The sequence below is a fragment of the Manis javanica genome, chromosome 5, assembly GCF_040802235.1.
Source record: "Manis javanica isolate MJ-LG chromosome 5, MJ_LKY, whole genome shotgun sequence".
Lineage (NCBI taxonomy): Eukaryota > Metazoa > Chordata > Mammalia > Pholidota > Manidae > Manis > Manis javanica.
In genome coordinates this window covers 112,982,462-112,998,474 of record NC_133160.1, presented here as the reverse complement: position 1 = coordinate 112,998,474, position 16,013 = coordinate 112,982,462, and the positions used below count along the sequence as shown (strand labels likewise).

At 41.4% G+C, this 16,013-nt stretch overlaps 2 protein-coding genes across 2 annotated transcripts in view; one reads left to right on the top strand and one right to left on the bottom strand.

The window, feature by feature from the left end:
- ART3 (ADP-ribosyltransferase 3 (inactive)) overlaps nucleotides 1-16,013 on the top strand; it is a 130,383-nt gene that overhangs the window by 28,870 nt on the left and 85,500 nt on the right. The window lies entirely within an intron of this gene.
- Nucleotides 10,514-13,126, bottom strand: CXCL11 (C-X-C motif chemokine ligand 11). Its single transcript, XM_017681033.3, has 4 exons — nucleotides 12,897-13,126; nucleotides 12,216-12,342; nucleotides 12,043-12,114; nucleotides 10,514-11,822 (listed from the first exon to the last, which is right to left on the bottom strand). Exons 1-4 carry the CDS (start codon nucleotides 13,036-13,038, stop codon nucleotides 11,807-11,809), a joined length of 357 nt encoding a protein of 118 aa, XP_017536522.1. The 5' UTR covers nucleotides 13,039-13,126; the 3' UTR covers nucleotides 10,514-11,806.

Here is a 16,013-nt window from a genome sequence, read left to right as displayed (position 1 = left end):
CGGGGACGAGGAGGGAACGCTCCCCGCCTCAGACCTTCACGGCTGCAGCGGACCCTCAGGCCCCTCCTCCAACAGCCATAAACAAGGTGACTCCTTTGCGGATGAGAACGCTTCCTTTTTCCACTCCTCCTCCTTCCGTTCCTTCCCCCGAAAATTCCGTCCGCTGAAAATTCCTAGTACTAGGTACCTTGTGACTCCGGCACTCTGCTTTCTTAGAGAAGTCTGGGTGACGACCCACACTTCCTAAGAAATTCCGACTCGTATAGTAGTTTCCGCAGACCACCAAGGATCATCGGGGATGCCCTTTGTCTCCTTGCAGTCTGCTCCCAGTCCGAGGATCTCCGTTCATCTTCCCCTGTTTGTCTCCTTCTTTGTCCTTTAGGCATGGGAGCCTCCTCATCCCTCCCTGAAAGTTCACCTCTTGAATGCCTGCTCAAGTATCTAGCCACCCTCTCCCTGACACCTGATATAAAACCAAAACTTCTCCGTAAATACTGCTCCCAAGATTGGCTGACATACCCCCTAGACAATAACAACCAATGGCCTGCAGGGGGAACTCTTGATCCTAACATCACTTGCCATCTCTTTAACTACTGCCAGCGCCTGAAAAAATGGAAGGAGATTCCCTATATCGAAGCTTCCTGCCTCCTCCCCCCAACCCTCGCCGCCGCTGCCTCCCCCCCCCACCGCCTACCCCCAAGTTCTCCTAGCCTGCAAGCCATCTCTCCCGCAGAAGCCTCCCACCCACACCCTTTCCCCTCCTCTCCTACAACAGCCCTTCCCCCTTCCTCCACCACGCCTCCGTTGCGGCCGCCTCCACCCCCGCAGAAGCCTCCCGTTCACTCCCTTCCCCTTTTTCTCCTACAACAACCCTTCTCCCTTCCTCCCCCACCATCTCCTCCCCCATCTCACCTCCTCCGCCTTCGGCCCCCTCACCTGCCCCTCCCCCGCGGACTGAGCCTGAGCCTTTCAGCCCCCCTTTAACTAGGTCCCGGGGGCCTCCTCCGTCTTTGCCCTCATTACCTGTTTCTCCCCCACAGACTGAGCCAGAACCCTTCAGTCCCCCTCAGACTCGGTCCCGAGGGCCTCTCAAAATTATCATCCCCCTCCGGGAGGTAGCAGGATCTGAAGGCATCATGCGCGTTCACATCCCTTTCTCCTTATGAGATTTAGCCCAACTTGAGAAACGCCTAGGTTCCTTTTCCACTGATCCCACGACATACATCAGGGAGTTTCAATTGACCCTCCAGTCATACAGCCTCACACATCATGACATTTTCATGCTCCTGGCCAATACCCTCCTTCCTGAAGAGCGTAGACGAGTTTGGGACTTCGCCCAAATGCACGCTACCGAAACCCACAGGACTGACCCCACCTACCCCCCTGGCCTCACCGCTGTCCCCAAACAAGACCCACACTGGGATTATAACACTGCCGTGGGTCTCCGCTCTCGAGATATTTTCGCCTCCTGCCTAATAGCAGGTCTGAAAAAGGCAGCTCGTAAAGTAGTCAATTTTCAAAAGCTCCAAGACATAATTCAAAGGAGGGAGAAAACTCCTTCTGAGTTCTTAGACAGACTCACTCAAGCCCTATTACAGTATATCAGCCTGGACCCAGAAATGCCTGATGGAAGACATGTCCTTATGACATACTTCCTAGCTCAAAGCTACCCCGACATTAAAGCTAAACTCAAAAAGTTAGAACAGGGCCCCGCCACCCCACAGACTGAGATCCTAACAGTGGCCTTTAAAGTCTTCCATAACCGGGAGTAGGAGAAAGAACGCCGTAAACAAAAGGCTGATCAGGCCAATTTCCAAATGTTGGCCCAGCTGATAAAACCATAACCTGGGCGCCCTTCTACAAACAAGCCCCCCCCAGGAGCTTGTTTCAAGTGCGGATAAGAACGACATTGGTCAAGGGCATGCCCCTCCCCCATATCTCCTACCACCCCATGCCCCAGATGCCACAAAAAGGGCCAGTGGGGGTCTGATTGCCGAGCCACCCGAAGGGGAGGCTGGACGAATAACCCCCATCCTAAGCCCGCCGTAATGGGGCTGGCAGAAGAAGATTGATGGGGCCCGGGGGCTTCTCACCCGACCATTTCCATCACCAAACAGGAGCCCAGAGTTACTTTAATAGTAGACGGTCACCCCATCTCCTTCCTCCTAGATACAGGAGCCACCTTCTCAGTCTTGCGAGAATACCGGGGCCCTACCACGCCTGCCATTACTCCTATAGTCGGGGTAGGAGGTAAACAGATTTTCTCATTAAACCCCTCCCCCTTTTATGCACAATCCAAGACAATCCCATAACTTTCTCCCACTCCTTCCTAGTTATGCCCCAGTGTCCCATCCCTTTACTAGGACGGGACATCCTTTCTCTCCTCCACGTTTCCGTAACTATATCCACTCCCACAGCCCCCAGTACTCCCTTTCTGATGGCCCTCATAGCCAACAACCCCCCTCTACCCAATGAAAGCTCCAGTTCTGCCCTCATACACCCTGTAAATCCCAAAGTTTGGGACATTACAAGCCCCTCCGTGGCTCTATGTCCTCCTGCCTCTATCAAATTACGTGCCCCCTCTCAGTATATCTGTCAGGCCCAATACCCCCTAACCACTTCAGCCCTCATAGGCCTCCAACCCATCATTCAAGATCTCTTAAACAAAAATTACCTCAGACCCACTCACTCCCTGTTTAATACCCCCATATTAGCTGTTAAAAAACCAACGGATCTTTCTACCTTGTCCAAGACCTTCGCCTCATCAACATGGCCATTGTCCCTATCCATCCCTTAGTTCCAAATCCATACATCCTTTTATCGCAGATCTCTGCCTTGGCATCCCACTCCTCAGTCCTAGATCTAAAGGACCCATTTTTTCTATCCCTCTGGACCCCTCCCAAGATTTTTTAGCCTTCACCTGGACGGACCCATACACAAGACATTCTGAACAACCCACTTGGACAGTTTTGCCACAAGGCTTCTGAGATAGTTCCCATATTTTTGGACAGGTCCTAGCTCAGGACCTCAAACAGTTTCATCATGATCACTCCAAGTCCACCTTATTACAATACGTGGACGATCTTCTACTCTGCAGTCCCTTGTGGGAACAGTCTCAACTTGACACTGCCTCCCTACTTAACCTTCTAGCTTCCAGAGGTTACTGGGTATCCCCCCTCAAAGCTCAAATCTCTTCCCCTTCTGTCACTTACCTCGGATTCCTTCTATCTCAACAAAGAAAGTCCATTACCTTAGACACAAAATGGCTCCTCTCTGACCTGCCCATTCCCAAAACCAAGACAGAAATCCTTTCCTTTCTAGGACTGTCTGGGTATTTTAGAGCATGGATCCCTAACTTCACCCTGTTGGCAAGACCCCTATACGACCTCAGCAAGGGCCCCCCTGAAGAACCATTATCATCCTCACCCCGACACTCCTTCATTAAGCTCCGTCAAGCCCTTGTGGAAGCCCCAGCTCTCCATCTTCCTAATTTGTCGAAGCCCTTCTCATTATACATTCATGAGAGGTCCAGTCAAGCTCTAGGAGTCCTAGGCCAATATTATGGCCCATCCTCTGCCCCAGTAGCTTATCTCTCCAAGCAATTAGACCCCACAGTTAGGGGATGGGCCCCCTGCCTATGGGCATTAGCCGCTGAGCAGCTCTTGCAGAAAGAAGCTCATAAACTAACATTCGGGGCGCCCCTTACCATTCTGTCCCCACATCACCTAAAAGATCTCTTAACCTACAAAAGTTTACAGACTCTCCCTCCCTTCAGACTCCTGACCTTACTGTCCTCTTTCCTCCAAAATCCAGACATTTCTTTCCTCCCCTGCCAGCCCCTGAATCCATCCACTCTTCTTCCTCTACCCTACTCTCCTCATACTCCCTCGCATGATTGCCTGGAAGCCCTTCACAACTTCCTTCCGTGCCACTCCACGATCTCCGAAGGAGCCCTCTCACACTCCGACCTCATCTGGTTTACTGATGGGTCCTCCTTTAAACATGAGGGCACCCATTACACAGGATGCGCAGTAGTCTCCCTTGAAGACGTCATTGAGGCACGAGCCCTACCCCCCGGTACAACCAATCAACAGGCCAAACTCATTGCAGCCACCAGAGCTTGCACTCTGGCCCGGGACACTTTCTCACACTGTACACTGACTCCAAATACGTATTCCACATTCTCTTTACTCACGCGGCAGTATGGAAAGAATGAGGCCTCCTCACCACAAAAGGAAATTCCATAACTAATTCAGCCTTAATTACTTAACTTCTAGAGGCTTCACAACTCCCACACCGACTAGGCATAGTCCATTGCAAATCACATCAAAAGGATGACTCCCCCATTGCAAGAGGTAACAACAAAGCCCACAGAGTAGCCGGGTCAGTTGCCCTATCAGAAGACACACCAGACAATAATCCGTCTGCCCTGGCGGTTTTAGCCTTATCACAAGACACCCTCTGTTCCCAGAACAAAGAGTGTCTCTTCCGCTTCTTATACAATCTGTTCCATCCCAGCCCCCAATCCTTGATCCATTTTTTACAATCCTTTTTTTCTCTCTCTCCTGAAGACAAAACCCTACTTAACCAAATCACCCCTTGAAACTCCGCATCTCCCATTAACCTCCTTTGCCATCCATACCCTAATCATGACTTTTTCCTCCTTTACTGTTCTCTCGCTTTTTTTTCTCATTCCTATTGTCTTCCCCTCCACCCCAACCTCCTTTGTATAGCGATTCAAAGTCAGATAGTCTTACACACAGCATCAAACAAAAGTTACTGCCCTCATTGCCACATCAGACTGCCCTCTGAAAGGCTGCTCTGAGCCTTTATACCTCCACTTTCCTCCCTCCACCTAAATATTCACTAGCAGCTACCTTTATTCTCCCTACCTCTGCTTCCTCTATGACCAAAAACAAGCCTATTGCAGGCGATGGCCAGACACCTACGCGGGATGTCCCTACTTGTCTTGCGCCATTCACTACATAGGTAACTCCTGGTACCCACAGTATTACTCCTCCAACCATTTCATAAAATATCCCAACAGCTCATTCTCCTTATCAATCCCAGATCCTTGGGACTCTCGATGGGCTGCCGGAGTCACAGCCTCAGTTTACTACGGGGGGTCCTCAACCCTCCATGGTACCCTTCATATCTCTTGAAAGTATGTTCCCTCTCATTCCCAGATCTCTCAAGTTGCATCAGATATCGGACATTCCGAAAAAGTCATTATCCAAACTCTTGACGGTGCCTCTTCATCTTCTTATCCCCGCCCCTCTTCCAATTTCTCCTACTCTTGGTTACAGCTCATTCAAGACACCACCATCTTTCTCAACCACACCCTCAACACTGCCAATTGTTTCTTGTGCGCATCACTACAGTGCCCACTGCTGGCTGCCATGCCCCTTAATATTTCCAACTACTACTTCCATGCAGAAAGAGAACCCCTCTGCCCCCTGGCAGACATACCCCTATGGGAACCAGAATACGCAGATAATCTCACCATCCACCACTGTGTAGGCCCAACTCCACCCCACCTCCAGCGCACTTCACTGCCTCTCTATCTACACCCCCACCTCCGACTCTAAAACTTTTTCACAACCAGGACACTTCTTTTGGTGTAATGGCAGTCTTTTCAACCCACTGCCTCCCAACTCCAATATACCCTGCATTCTCGTCACCCTAATCCCACAGCTTACACTTCACAGCATGGCAGAATTTCTTGAGCTCCAACCTCCCTTGCCCTCATGCACAAAAAGGGCTGCTTTCCTTCCCATCATGGTCGGTATCTCTTTGACCATCTCAGCCATTGGGGCAGGGTTTTCGGGAGGAGCCTTAAGTCACTCTCTATGGGCAATTAGAGATCTCAACGCCAAACTTGAGGGGGCCCTGACATCCACTGCCGATTCCCTAGCCTCTCTCCAAAGACAAGTCACTTCACTAGCTAAGGTCACCCTTCAAAACCGGCGGGCCTTAGATCTGCTTACAGCCAAAAAGGGCGGCACCTGCGTCTTCCTCTGTGAAGAGTGCTGCTATTACATCAACGAATCCGGCATTGTAGAAACTGACATTACCAAACTCACTGACCTTGCCTCCAGCCTCCACTCTGCTTCCAATTCCAACCCATTCTCTTCAATACTAACAAACCCCCTCCTTACCTGGCTCTGGCCCGTTGCAGGCCCCATAATAATCATTCTTCTCGCCTGTCTCTTCTTACCCTGTATAATAAAGTTCATCAAATCCCAAGTCGGAAAAATCTCTTATCAAACTTTCAACCAGCTTTTACTCAGGAAGAACCAGCTTTTAGCCACAGAAGATCCCTCACCCTCACGTAACCTCCTCACCACACGCTGAGATAGACCCCTCTCTCCGCTGGAAACTGTTCCTGGAAACAATGGCCACAGACGCCTGGCTTCTGGCACCCATATCCTCTTGGCACCATTAGAATCAACAAGTCCTCCACCTATGGTTACAGGGAACCTTCATTGATTTCCAACCTGAAGAAGTCCACATCTACTCGTCCTTACTGTGGGGAGCCCTATCACCCCTTTCCTCCCAGTCCTCAAGCCCTCACTCCCTTCTCCGCCCCCGTTCAGCAGGAAGCAGTCAGAGAGAAAGCAACACCCACAACCCCATAGAGGAGAAAGGGGGGAATGAAGGGCCCCCACCCATAAGATGGCGAACTCACCCCTCGCACCCCCTAATCCCAGCACCTAGCCAATAGCCACCAGCCCGGTAGAAGTGACACCTCAGTCAGCCCATGCCCCTTCCTATATAACCCAGCACCTTTTCTTAATAAAGCAGAATTCTCTGGTGAATTGCTGCTGTGTGTTGCTCCTTTCCTTTCAATATTTGTTGGTTCTATACATCTTTAAGAAAAAGATACTAAAGGGGTATATTAATTCTATATGTTAAGTACCCTACTCAGTAGCCCAAAATAATTAAATATCATCTTTCCTTTCCTAGCAGTAGAAAGCTATCCACGACTGTTCCATCCATCTAAAAGCTCCTCTTGGTTAATTAGAGGAAACAATTCAGAATTTCTAAATCACTGTGGATATATTTGGCATCTTAGGTTCCCTATGAGTAAAACCCAACTTGCGTTTTTCGCTGTGAGCCACATCTTCCCCTGACCTCCTTATTATCCTGTCAGCGGCAATACTACTCTTAAAACCTCAGAATCTCAGCTTTTCTTGATTCCCTTTTGTGCCTCCACTTCAGATTAATTCACTTAGCATTTTCCTTGGTGCCTTTTCTTGGCTTCAACCTTCAAATCCAATCTGTCACTAAATCTTACTGATTCTCTTTTTGCAGTGTAATCTCATATTTCTGTTGTCACCAATTACCACCTTAATTTAGCCCTTAGTGTTTTCATATTGTGGTAAAATACATGTAACATAAAAGTTACCATTTTAACCATTTAAAACCATTTAGCCTATTCTTCAGTGGCATTAAGTACATTCACAATGTTATATAATCATCACTATCACCTAGTTCCAAAACTTTTTCATCACTCCATCCAGAAACTCTGTACCCATAACCAGGCACTCCTCATTACCACCTCCTTCCCCAAGCCCCTGACAACTAATTTTCATTGTGTTTCTATGTATTTGCCTATTCTGGATATTTCCTGTAAATGGAACCATAAAATATGTTGCCTTTTGTGTCTGACTTCCTTTACTTAGCTTAATGTTTTCAGGGTTCATTCATGTTGTATGCATCAGTATTTCATTCCTTTTTATAACTGAATAACATTCCATTATGTGTATACACTATGTTTTATTTATCCATTTATCTGTTGATGGACATTTGGGTGTTTTTGTCTTTTGGCTGTCGTGAATAGTGTGAACATTCTGTACAAGTTTTTGTTTGAACAACTCTTCTCACTTACTTTGTGTATATACCTAGGAGTGAAATTGCTGGGTCATATGGTAATTCTGTTTAATTTATTGCTTTTATAACTTTTCAGACAGATAGTTCCCAAAGTGTGAGACAATATCAGGGGGCTCCCTGATAACATTTAATATATTATTCTCTTTTTAACTTTAATCCCTCTGATTAAATTGTGGAGTCTGGTATTAGCATGGATTTCAAGAACCTTACCAACTGTGTTAATATCCCTTCTAACAAATACAGAGTAGGTCAGAGGCTCAGAACCTTTGACATACAGTAGTATTTAGCTGGAATTCAGAATTTTTTCATTGTATTTATTTTTATTATTATATTTTATTTCTATAGCAGGAGATACTGATTTCATACATAAGCTAGCTAAAGTTTGCTTTTAATGTAAAAGTAAGCAAAATAAAGATGGTACACAGAATTTGAAAAATATAATGAACATTGATCAGAAATATGGTAAAATATTGTGAAGGTGTTATGCAAATGACTTCAAGTTTGGGAAATAACATACCTGAGCTATGGCAGTATATTCTCTTCCCCATTCTTCCCCAATTCCAGTCAACCTTCTGTGCCACTCCCAGAACAATTTAAAATAACTTGGATAGAGTCATTCTCTTGTTCACTAATGAATCTCCATTTTATTGAGAATAAAATTCAAGTTTGTTTAGCTAGACATTTGATGACCTACATGCATCACTCCTATGACCAATTTTTTATTTTCTAAACACTGCATTTCATCAGGCTATTCCTTTGCTGAAAATTCCTTTCCCCTTAATTTGTATTACCATTCAGTCATTCTATTCTTGAATGTTTATTGAGGATCCTGTATGTGCCAGGCCCTGTAATGTGGGCTAGGACTAGAATAGCTTTCTTACTGAGCTTACACTTGCGGGAGAGCAGAAAAGCAGAGGAATGATTATATAGTTACAATTACAATAAATAGTGTGATAGAAAAATAGTGTTATGAAGACAAATAATTAGGGACACCTAATCTAGTTGAGATGCAGGGGTAGTTTCAAAAATGACCTCTTGAAGAAAATGTCATTTAAGATGAGATCTAAATGACCAGTATTAGCTTGGTGAAGAAATGACCAGAGGGAATAGTATGTGCAAAGAAACTGAAGTGGAAAGGATCTTGACTCAAGTATGTTAATTCTTTCATATGTTTATTTTTCTATGTTTTAAAATTAAATTTTACTTGAAAGAAATATAAGTATATATTATTTTCTTAATAGTGACATACTTTTTATTACTTTACTTTAAAAAAATACCAAATTTATCATGTAGCCCTAATTCAGTAATTTTTTTTAAAAGATATTCTAAAAAAACCCAACAATGAGCCAGGTCTTAAATCTATCCTGGGAACTTGTATGGAAGTCCCATTTCAATATAGAAATTTATATAGATTTATAATATGTATAACATGTATTTATACTTATATATATTGCATGTAGTATATACTGTATATCATATACTAGATTTATGTTATGATTCCATAATATATTTATATTTTATATATGTGTTTATACCAGATACTGATACATCATAATATAAATACATGATATAGATTATATAGATTTATGTACAGTCCTCTGGATAATGTTTTGACTTCTCATTATTGCTTATAGGCACCAGTCAAAAAAGTCAGTAGAGGGCCTGTTAAATTCTAGGTACCCACCCCACTCTGCTATTTAAATTTCTATCCATTCTCTGATCTGCTTTATGATTGGCTCTTTGATATCAATGGGAGGGATACACAAAAGATATATTAAAATTGTTCTTTTGCTTTTCAAACAGAGATACCTGATTATTTTTTGGTAATTCTGTAATAAATATTTTCATTTTTCAAATCTATAGTTGTCTATATAAAGAGTGCCGTATCAGCTAAGGTTTTTGGTTACTTTCAGAAAAACCAACTCTGGCTAGCTCCAACAGAGAAGGAATTTAATTGGTAGTTGAAGAATCCACAGGAAGATTGAAGACTCAGGTTGGAAAGTGAACCAAACCTAAGGGACGTAGGAGGCAGAAAGGACTAGCCAAAGTCATGCTATAGGAACATGTGCCAGAAAGCCACTGTGGAAAGACGTGCTACTACTGCTTCTTTACGTAACTTTCTTACTGACAGCATCTTTGTGGTGTTAGCTGGAGTTCAGACTGTGGGAGTGCTGTGTATGAGGCCTTGTCCTTGCTGCCAGGGAGGATCTCCTTCCTTTGGTTTCTCCCTTTTTTTGACCTTTCACCAAGATTCACGTAATAAGGAATTTACCCCAAGTAAGGGGGTTTGGACCTAGGAAGACCCCTTAAAAAAAAAAGTCTTTCACAACTATCCATTAAAATATATTTCTAAACAATTCCATATGATGACAGATAGCTGTATGTATCTTGAAATACAAGGTAAAATTGTTTAAAGGTAACTCAAATTTCTGGAAAAAACATGATTGTTTCTGTTTTAAGAAAGGTTGTAGTTGTTCAGGAGAAAAAAATGATTTTGATCCTACTAAGATAGTAAAACTACCCTGAAATTTTACAATACAGGCATGACTAAAAAAAAAAAAAAAAAAAAGATTAGATCATGTATTTTTCTAAGAAAAATAATCACAGAAAGTAAAGGTGATTACCAGATAAGCACATGAATTTATTTTTCAACACTTTTCTTCACAATACAAAAACATTTTTTGTTTATGTCCAAAATATTGCTATACTTTGTAAATAGATAAAGCCAAAATGCTCAGTAAACACACATATCCTAATTATTTCAGACCACCTAAATAATTATTTAAAAAATCAAATAAAGACCAGAACTACTGATTTAGTTATGAAATATTTACACTCTTACCAATTTCCCTTAGTGTACAATTTTTTCATACTGTGTTTCATGAAATAAAGACTTTTTATAAAACAAGATGGTATACAAAAACTTTTTTACTAAATATGTGCTATATGATTTTTGAAAAAAGATGTGGTTTGCTTTAAAAATTATTTAGGAATATTTATTACATACATGAATGCTTTTGACTCAATGTCTTGGCTCCAGTAATGATGTGAATGTCTGCATTTTAATTGCAGATTATAATAGGGAATATAGATCAATACAGATAATTTGTAGAGACAAATCTTTTTTTTTGAGAGGGCATCTCTCATATTTATTGATCAAATGGTTGTTAACAATAAAATTCTGTACAGGGGAGTCAATGCTCAATGGACAATCATTAATCCATCTCAAGCCTAATTCTGGTCAGTCTCCAATCTTCTGAAGCATAACGAACAAGTTCTTACATGGTGAACGAATTCTTACATAGTGAACAGTACAAGGGCAGTCATCACAGAAACTTTTGGTTTTGATCATGCATTATGAACTGTAAACAATCAGGTCAAATATGAATATTCATTTGATTTTTATACTTGATTTATATGTGGATCCCACATTTCTCCCATTATTATTATTATTTTTATTTTTAATAAAATGCTGAAGTGGTAGGTAGATGCAAGATAAAGGTAGAAAACATAGTTTAGTGTTGTAAGAGAGCAATTGTAGATGATCAGGTGTGTGCCTGTAGACTATGTGTTAATCCAAGCTAGACAAGGGCAATAAAACATCCACGGATGCAGATTTCTCTCAAAACAGGGGGGGGTGAGGTTCTAAGCTTCACCACTGTTGATCCCCAATTTCTCACCTGATGGCTCCCTGAGACAAACCTTTTTATAGTCACAGCAGAATAGTTATGAACATCAAATTTCCTAGAAGATTCCCTGACTTAGATATGCCCGAACATACATGGCAACGGGAAGGAGAAAGTCCTGTTTCCTATTGCAGAATTCTTATCATTTCAGCAAGTCACAGTTAAGCTTGTTCTGGGTTTTCAGATCTTCTTGCCAGGACTTCGTACCTTTTTATATTTTCAAAAATTCATTCTCTCAACTTTCTGTAAAGAGAAAACAGTTTTATAAATAAGTGGCTTCCCAGTGATTGAGTTGACATATGAAAGCAGATAGCAGGAAAGGGAAGCTAATTATAACCAAAGATCCCTTATCAAACACTTCACACTGAAGAACAGCAGAATCTTTCTGCGGTCGTCTATATTTTCAAAAGATATGTCTTGGATAAAACAAGAGTTATAAAATGGAAAGTATCTGGTAATCTACCTGATTATAACTTTGGCTTGCTTCGATTTAGGATTTAGGCAGCGTTGTCCTTTACGTGCTTTCAGGGTGATACTGTTAAGGGAAGTTTCAACACAGTCTTACATTTTGGATGGAAAAACGTAAGCACAAAAGTCCCAAACCCAGTCGTCATCTTCAGCAAGTCCATTACTTACATCACTTCTATTTTGTTGCAGCTGTTACTTGGGTAAATTATGGTGGCTTTCTCAATGTCTGCCACTCTCACTGCTTTTACTCCAGGGCCAATGCAAAGACAACGTCCCCTCTTGAACATGGGGAAGCCTAGAACAGATCATTACTAATGCATATGATTACAGCAGATGGCTGTGGTTTCTAATGTTGGTGAAGAGTCTTAGCAGAGTGTTCATTAAGGATAAAGATATAGTCATTTGTCAAATAGCACTTGACACTGCTGTCTCTGGGAAAGGAGCCGAAGTGAGATATTGATGATATTCTCTTTAGATTTGTAAGCAAACCATTGAAGAATAAAGAGAAGCATGAGAGAAGTTTATTGGAGATCAGGCTTATTTGCCTCTTCCTTTATGTTCAAGAAATTTTCCAGGAAGCTAATAATATTATCTCATATAAAATCATTTTAACAGACATTTGAAACTATTGCTGTCTCTTGCCAAATTTTGTAGCCAAATCAAAAATTCCATGGAGTTTATCATCTCTAGTTTCAATAATTATCTCTAGTGCCTTAAACATTTCCAGCATGCTCTATCAAAGCTGTAGTAACTTCTAAGCTTAAATACAAAGTTGCTGTATCTTTTAGGATAAAAGTGGGGGAAGAGACACTTAAAGCATTAGAGAAAAATGTATAAGCTGGAAGGTACCTTGGAGGACTGTAGCGCAGAGTACTACAGCCAGGACCATAGCCGTGCCCAGTCCTCTCATGGGGATCGGATCTGCTGCCTCAGCTTGATGCTCTTCTTGGAGGGAGTAGAAATGCTGAACGTGGAAAGTCTTCAGGGGCATATATAGGACATTTTATTTACCAACAGTCCTTTTAAGGCAACAGGAATTTCCCTCCCTGAGTCATGCTCCTTCGCTGATCCCAAGAGTTTCTCTTTTGTTCTCATCTAAATATCACTGTCCCTTCCTATTTTAGTGTGGAAAGTAATACAAATGTGAAAGCACTTTGTAAAGAAAGAGCCTTATAAATATGGAATAGGGCACTCCCACATGGAAACCAACTTTCTGCAAGTAACATTTCCTAGAAATGTAATTTAGTTACCAGATTGTCTTGGGCAACGGAATTCTAATTGGCATTCATTCTTCTGTTCAGGAAGATTATGTGTTTATTTTCAGTTCTTTTACCTCCGTCCTTCATATAACTATACAAAAGAACACTACAAAATTTTTTTATCATTTTGTTTTTAAGTACAAAGTCTTATATGTATATATAAAGGCTACATTATTTGACATCAAACAACTTTAATTTAACCTAATTTATATTTTTGCCAACTATAAGTCACATCTAAAGAAGTTTCCTTATACTTCTGAATTTATACTAATTTCTTTTTGCATATTTAACTTTTTTGCTTTATATGTATTTTAGCATGCTATTTAGTATATAAAGTAGTATGAGCTATGGATTTTAAAAAATGATCCTCTTCTCATGTGTTCTTGGGTTCTGCTTTGATGTAACTCATTTCCTTTTTATTTATCTTTACCTTTTCATCATAAGCTTTCTAAGTCTATTTGTTTTACTTTTTATTTTTTAAACCTATTTTTTTTAAATGTGTCACTTGATATAGACACTTAAAAAATCATATCCATTGAGTATGAAATGGCCTCCATCTGCAAAGGGCAAGAAGAGACTGAAGAAAGAGGCAGGCTGCTCCAGATTAGTAGGTGGTAGATTTAATAAGCAAAGGGAACATACATAGGAGCTTGTTTTGGGCGACCGCCAAGATGAGTAGATCTCTGCACTCACCTGCCAAATAAGTTTATATATAAGCCTTAACTGGGTTCAGTCATGTAACCTTTCCAGATGATCTCAGCACCACTTCACTATCTCAAGGCTGTGTCCTGGGAGGTACCTAGGAGATAGTCTGTGGGAGCAGTGAAGGCAAGCAGAACCCACATTCCAAAGATAGGCTAGGGGTGAGGAGCCTCCAATTGCTGGGGCCCAGCTTATAAGTCACCTCGTGGTCATGTCTTCTTGAGGCCATTCCCCAATAGTAGTTCATGTACTCATTTATTCATTTAATAAATATCTGTGGTATTTGTCTAGTACATACCTCTGTCTATTTATATGTCTGTTATATACCTGGCACTCTTCTGAGTATTAAAGAGAGTAGTGAACAAAACCAATCATGTCTTATAAGTTTTGCAGCTTTGTAACTTACTTTGGAGGACTGTCTGCCTGATTTCTGCTGGCTCTATAGATGTGTTTCTTCAGGACTGTGACTTGTTCTGGACAAATTCTTTCTAATATCATATGAGGAGGATTAATTTCTTTCAGAACATCCCTTCATCTAGTGAGCTTGAGAGATCCTTCTTCTTTCTATTCATATAACGTTCCTTTAGCATGGAGTGGACTTTTCTTTTCTGAATCCTTGCCTTCCTTTAAGTGTTGGTATCTACATGAAGGCCTTCTTCAGTACATAGTGATTTTTTTCTCCTGGTTTTATAGCACTTACTGTCCTGTGCAGATTTATCTAGTAGTAAAAATACAATATGAAGAATCATGTACTTAATTTTAAATATTTTTGTAGCCACATTTTATAAAGTAAAAAGAAACAAGTGAAATTAATTTTAATAATAAATTTTATTTAATCCAAAACATGACAAAATTCATGTTTTCAGTGTAAACAATGTAAAAATATTCAATGAGATACATATATTTTTTAAAGTAGTAAGTGTTCAAATTGAACTAGCCACATTTCAAATGCTCAGTAGCTACATGTGGTTAGTGGCTATGTTAGTGGACAGTACAGGTCTAGTTATTCACTTAGCATATTATATACTGCCTTGATACTGTACTTTATTTTAAATAAAGATGGTGATGGAGAGAAAAAGAGACCCTGTGCATTTTTTTTGTTTTCTTTTAGAGCTTTCTATATATCCATAGTCCTTTTGTTCTTTCTCTCTTCAATAAGTCATTATATTTCATTGCTCTTTCTCTTTCATTAAGCAGGAAAAAGATTAAACTCCATTCCCTGTCTTTTTAGAAGTTTGTCTTTTTTTGGTTGTTTCTGAAATTGCACTATTTCAGTTTCACCCAAACAAATATCCCCTTGATTTTAAAGGAGAGTCTAAGGAAACAGATCTGGTTTCTATAATTAATCACCAAAGACCTTCCAGCTTAAAAATTCTATAAACTGTGATTCATCTGAAGTTTTAGTTGTGACACCAATAATTTGAATTTTGAACCCAATTACTACAGAGCAGTAATATGATCCAATTCCTATAGAATTATAAAATGTTGTCAAGTGGAAAGAGATTACTGCAAGGTGTTTAAATATAATTTCCACATCACCATTCACTAACTGTCTGGGTAACATATTTGCCTGCAAAAAAAAAAATATCAAGGATATTTTGTCTAGTTAAATTAGTGAAAAGTGGGTTAGAAAGGGCAAGGAAGATTCCCATTTATTATTAATCAGTATAATGTAACAGGATCCTATTGTTTTGAGTTAACAGAGGGCAGATGAACCCCTCTTAGGAAAGAGGTTGCCACACATGTGATAGGCCAAAAATAATGTGACTAGACTAAACAGGTTCATGTAGAATCTTTAATGTTAAAAGTAGACTAGTCCAGACCAGCCAGAGGGAGGCCCTGTGTATGGTAGCTACAAGCGCAAAGCATAGAGGCTTGTACCTGTGGGCTTGGCACACTGGCCATGGCGGTGGAGACAGGCACTGCAGCCGGGGAGCAGGAAACAGCACTTTCCTCCTGACAGGCACCAGTGTCATTCACCTGTGAACTCCGACATCATTCTAGG

What these genes read in the sequence shown, in the direction of transcription:
- CXCL11 (XM_017681033.3), bottom strand. Translation starts at nt 13,038, where the DNA reads ATGCCCCTGAAGACTTTCCACGTTCAGCATTTCTACTCCCTCCAAGAA. An exon ending in CTGCGCTACAGTCCTCCAAG is followed by an intron (nt 12,343 to 12,896) that starts GTACCTTCCAGC and finishes GATCTGTTCTAG; the next exon opens with GCTTCCCCATGTTCAAGAGG. An exon ending in TGCAACAAAATAGAAGTGAT is followed by an intron (nt 12,115 to 12,215) that starts GTAAGTAATGGA and finishes TTCCCTTAACAG; the next exon opens with TATCACCCTGAAAGCACGTA.